Below are 5,000 nucleotides of genomic sequence, written 5' to 3'. Positions count from 1 at the left end.
CTAAACCCAGGATCTCCTGGAGGGTCAACGGGGTTCCTCTGCAGGGTCAGTTTGACCTCTTGTTATTTTGATTATTATTATTGTTGTTGTTGTTGTTGTTGTTGTTGTTGTTGTTGTTGTTGTTGTTGTTATTATTATTATAATTATTATTATTATTATTGTTATTATTATTATTGTTATTGTTATTATTATCATTATTATTGTTATTATTATTATTATTGTTGTTGTTGTTGTTGTTGTTGTTGTTGTTGTTGTTGTTATTATTATCATTATTATTATTATTATTGTTATTATTATTATTGTTATTGTTATTATTATTATTATTATTGTTATTATTATTATTATTATTATTATTATTATTATTATTATTGTTCACAGAAACAAACAAAACAAAATCCTCAAAATCCTTAAACTGTAAAGAGTCTCAGACTTTTTGCTCGATTTTACTTTGGATTTTAACTCAGTTTATCTTTTCACAGAAAAATTAATTTTCTATTATTGTTTCTTTAAGAAAACTGTTAAATTTGCACCGAAAACACACTTTTTAAGTTGTTTCTTTTCTTTACTTTGACTGATTTTCGTTCAGTAAAATTTTTCTTTTGTTTTGTTTGTCCCTTATTTTCAAATAGATGTTCCTACGCTATTGAACGCATCACAGTCTAATACAAGTATTTTAAACACGACTAAATTATGTCATTATCATAGTTTTTCTCTCTTACGTTGAGACTTGTTTAGTTTCATGAAAACATTTCATCATAACCTTCGTTGGCAAGAGAAAAACAACACTTTATAAATACAACTTACTTACAACGACAGGAACAAATGTTCTCATCAACGTCGACACTGATGAGGCGTTTAAGGTCTAAAGATCGTCGAGGAAATTGATGTTTCTTATTATTCTGTGTTCATGAGTCAAACCAGTCATCTTTCTTTAGAATGTTCCTTCAAGTGAGTCGACACTGAGTTCACTGATGATGTTCCGTCTGTCAATCATGATGACGAGTTCAGGGTCATGACCTTGACCTGCGTGATGTCATCTCGTCCAGAACTGATGCTTTTAAATGTCTGAGTCTGTCGTTTATTTCTGACTCTTTTCACAATCATCCTTCTCTTGGTTCCAGGAGGAAAGAAAACCAGTCGTTTGTTTCTCTGACGCTTTGAATGGTTTATTTTACAGCAGCATGGTGTTGAAATAATAATAATAATAATAATAATAATAATTATAATAATAATAATAATAATTGTATTTAGAAGATGCAAGAGTTTGAACTCAGCAATGACACGACGTCAACAATTATATATTTGTCGTTGAAAACTGTGATATTGAAAGTTTCAAAGTAACTTAGAGAGACTTTGACGTTTAGATTCGTTGAGTTCGTTCATTATTTACTTTTATTCATTCACAAGAGTTTTTAGCTTTAAAAACCCTTTTCAGTCACTAATGTCTGTCTTTCATGTCAAGTTTATCAATTACGTTTAATTGAGTAAATATATCTTTTTATTTGTATCATTGAAGTTTTATTAGTTAAGTTTTTACTTGTGGTCGATCAACCTTAAATGTTTAGTTTGGTTAAACATGTCCTGGATCTGACCCGGGGCCTCCACCTCTGTCTTCAGAAATATTAACGTCTTTATTATATAATATATTATATATAATATATATTATATAATATATTATATATTATATATAATATATTATATATTATATATTATATATTATATATTATATATTATTTTGAACTTTGAGCAGCACTATTTGTATTTGATTAGATTTATTTATTAAAAATATTCAATGGTTTTATTTATTTGAACAGTTGTCCACATGTGTCCATGTGAGGTGCAGTTACACAGATCTGACACCGGGGGAGCCAGAAACAGTGATTTGAAGGCACTAATTGCTGCTTTAATTGAATGACGATCCTCTCGCAGACGTCACGAGGACCAACATGAAGACGTTCGACGACACCATCATCCTACACAACGCACAACAGTCGGACGGCGCCGTCTTCCAGTGCGAGGCGTCCAACAGACACGGAACCATCCTGGTCAACGCCAACGTCATGATCATGAGTAGGTTCACCTGAGTCACAAGAGTAGGTTCACCTGAGTCACAAGAGTCGTTTCACACGACGACTCTTCGTGTTTGTAGTGACAACAAGTGTTGTGTGTTGTGTTCATGGAGCTCGGACTGACTCATTATTCCTGTGTTCCTCGCGTCATGTTCCGCAGGAAGTGACGACGTCCATGATTTGAATATTTCCACAGCGTTAGTTTGACGACAAACACGTGTTGAGAATATAAATGAAAGGATGTTGTGTTCAGATCTCGCTCCCATGATTCTGACCAAAGAGGGCGAAGAATACGCAGCAGCCGAGGGACGGCGGACGATGATGCACTGTCGGGTCTTCAGCTCGCCACCGTCGCTCGTCACCTGGTGGGTCCTTCCTCTTCCTCTCCTCGCCAGCAGGGGGCAGTAGATCACAAGCCACGCGTTAAGAAGGTTCAGTTTAGCCACAAACACAGAAGTCCATCTCAGCAGGAACCAGAAGAACGTCAACATAAATCTCTTCAGACCGGAGCAGATAACAGACACGTCCACGTCGGAGATGAAGTACAAACTACACGAGAACGACGTACTTTTGAGCAAACGTTTGTGTTTTCGCAGAGATTCTGGAACATCCAAGCGTTAGATTCATGTCTGGAACATCCAACCGTTAGATTCATGTCTGGAACATCCAAGCGTTAGATTCATGTCTGGAACATCCAAGCGTTAGATTCATGTCTGGAACATCCAAGCGTTAGATTCATGTCTGGAACATCCAACCGTTAGATTCATGTCTGGAACATCCAAGCGTTAGATTCATTTCTGGAACATCCAAGCGTTAGATTCATTTCTGGAACATCCAAGCGTTAGATTCATTTCTGGAACATCCAAGCGTTAGATTCATGTCTAGAACATCCAAGCGTTAGATTCATGTCTGGAACATCCAAGCGTTAGATTCATGTCTGGAACATCCAAGCGTTAGATTCATGTCTGGAACATCCAAGCGTTAGATTCATGTCTGGAACATCCAACCGTTAGATTCATGTCTGGAACATCCAACCGTTAGATTCATGTCTGGAACATCCAAGCGTTAGATTCATGTCTGGAACATCCAAGCGTTAGATTCATGTCTGGAACATCCAAGCGTTAGATTCATGTCTGGAACATCCAAGCGTTAGATTCATGTCTGGAACATCCAACCGTTAGATTCATGTCTGGAACATCCAAGCGTTAGATTCATGTCTGGAACATCCAAGCGTTAGATTCATGTCTGGAACATCCAAGCGTTAGATTCATGTCTGGAACATCCAAGCGTTAGATTCATGTCTGGAACATCCAAGCGTTAGATTCATGTCTGGAACATCCAAGCGTTAGATTCATCTGCGAACATCATCCTCTGAACGAATGTGACTCGTGTTGTGAACGTTTCTGTTTTTTAAAAACATTTAAACTTTGAACCTTCATGAAGAGCAAGAGTTAAAAAAGTGAAACACACACGTGTGTTTAATGATACGTTTGTGAGTCTGTGATGTTGATTTTGTGTTAAACTCTTGATGACAATCAAATATATTTACATCGACTCTCGTGAGTTTCACTTCAAAGTGACTCTTTTTCTTCATCTCTACGATAACATGAGATTTAATGTTATTTTATTATTCATGTTAAAATGTTATTTTATAATTCATGTTAAAATGAGATATAATGTTATTTTATTATAAGTGTTATAATGTTCTTTTATTATTAATGTTATAATATTATTTTATTATTAATGTTATAATGTTAATGTATTATTATTAATGTTAAAATGAGATATAATGTTATTGTATTGTTATTAATGTTAACATGAGATATAATGTTATTTTATTATTAATGTTAATGTATTGTTATAAATGTTAAAATGAGATATAATGTTATTTTATTGTTATTAATGTTAAAATGAGATATAATGTTATTTTATTATTAATATTAATGTTAAAATGAGATATAATGTTATTTTATTATTAATGTTATAATGTTAATGAATTATTATTAATGTTAAAATGAGATATAATGTTATTTATTATTAATGTTAATTTATTGTTATTAATGTTAAAATGAGATATAATGTTATTTTATTATTATTATTAATGTTAAAATGTGATTTAATGTTTTGTGACTCATGTAGTAGAATTCTTAAGTTAAGTACCTTCGTTAGAACTGAGTGTGTTTTTAAAGTGATCAGGAACATAAAAGACAAACAAATGAATTTCAACTTGTTGTTTAATGTATTCCGTCACTAGGGGGCGACAGAAACACTGTTGTAGAAGCACGAAGAGGGTCTTTAACGTTTCCAATGTTTCAGGAGTAAAGACGAGTCTTCGGAGTCTCTGCGAGGCGCGAGGTTCTCGGTTCATGACAACGGTTCGCTGGAGATCGACGGCGTCACCAAAGACGACGCAGGACAGTTCACGTGTTTCGCCAGAAACACCGAAGGCACGTCGGCCATCGACGCCGTCCTCGCCGTGAAAGGTACGATCGTCGTCACGAACGTTTGAAGGTCCTTGAATGTAACGATACGCTTGTGTTGAAAGAACCCACGAGGATCACGCTGCCCCCCGAGGACCTGCAGGTCTTGATAGGTACCACGGCTCAGCTCTCGTGCCGAGCCCAGTATGACGCGTCCTTCAGTCGTGACTTTCAGCTCCTGTGGGAACGAGACGGACTCGAGATCTCCATCAACGACACCCACGAGCCGAGGTACGACTCCTTCCATCTCACGAGTCAAAGAGAGTCTTCTCCGTCAATACTTCGTCTGTCGACAGATACTTCAATACTTCGTCTGTCGACAGATACTTCAATACTTCGTCTGTCGACAGATACTTCAATACTTCGTCTGTGGACAGATACTTCAATACTTCGTCTGTCGACAGATACTTCAATACTTCGTCTGTCGACAGATCCTTCAATACTTCGTCTG

The 5,000-nt window shown here is 35.8% G+C and overlaps 1 protein-coding gene across 2 annotated transcripts in view; it reads left to right on the top strand.

The window, feature by feature from the left end:
- The window catches only part of chl1b (cell adhesion molecule L1-like b), a 65,884-nt gene that overhangs the window by 39,194 nt on the left and 21,690 nt on the right, over positions 1-5,000 (top strand). For both annotated transcript variants that reach the window (XM_087801552.1, XM_087801550.1), the window contains exons 10-14: positions 1-45; positions 1,930-2,070; positions 2,323-2,434; positions 4,386-4,552; positions 4,615-4,780. The exon at positions 1-45 is cut by the window's left edge and continues 87 nt beyond it. In XM_087801552.1, the coding sequence (XP_087657678.1) occupies positions 1-45; positions 1,930-2,070; positions 2,323-2,434; positions 4,386-4,552; positions 4,615-4,780 (631 nt within the window). The remainder of the gene's footprint in view (positions 46-1,929; positions 2,071-2,322; positions 2,435-4,385; positions 4,553-4,614; positions 4,781-5,000) is intronic.

The sequence above is a fragment of the Callionymus lyra genome, chromosome 10, assembly GCF_982586985.1.
Source record: "Callionymus lyra chromosome 10, fCalLyr1.hap1.1, whole genome shotgun sequence".
Taxonomy (NCBI): domain Eukaryota; kingdom Metazoa; phylum Chordata; class Actinopteri; order Syngnathiformes; family Callionymidae; genus Callionymus; species Callionymus lyra.
The sequence above is the reverse complement of the archived record's forward strand: the minus strand, read 5'-3'. Positions and strand labels throughout refer to the sequence as shown.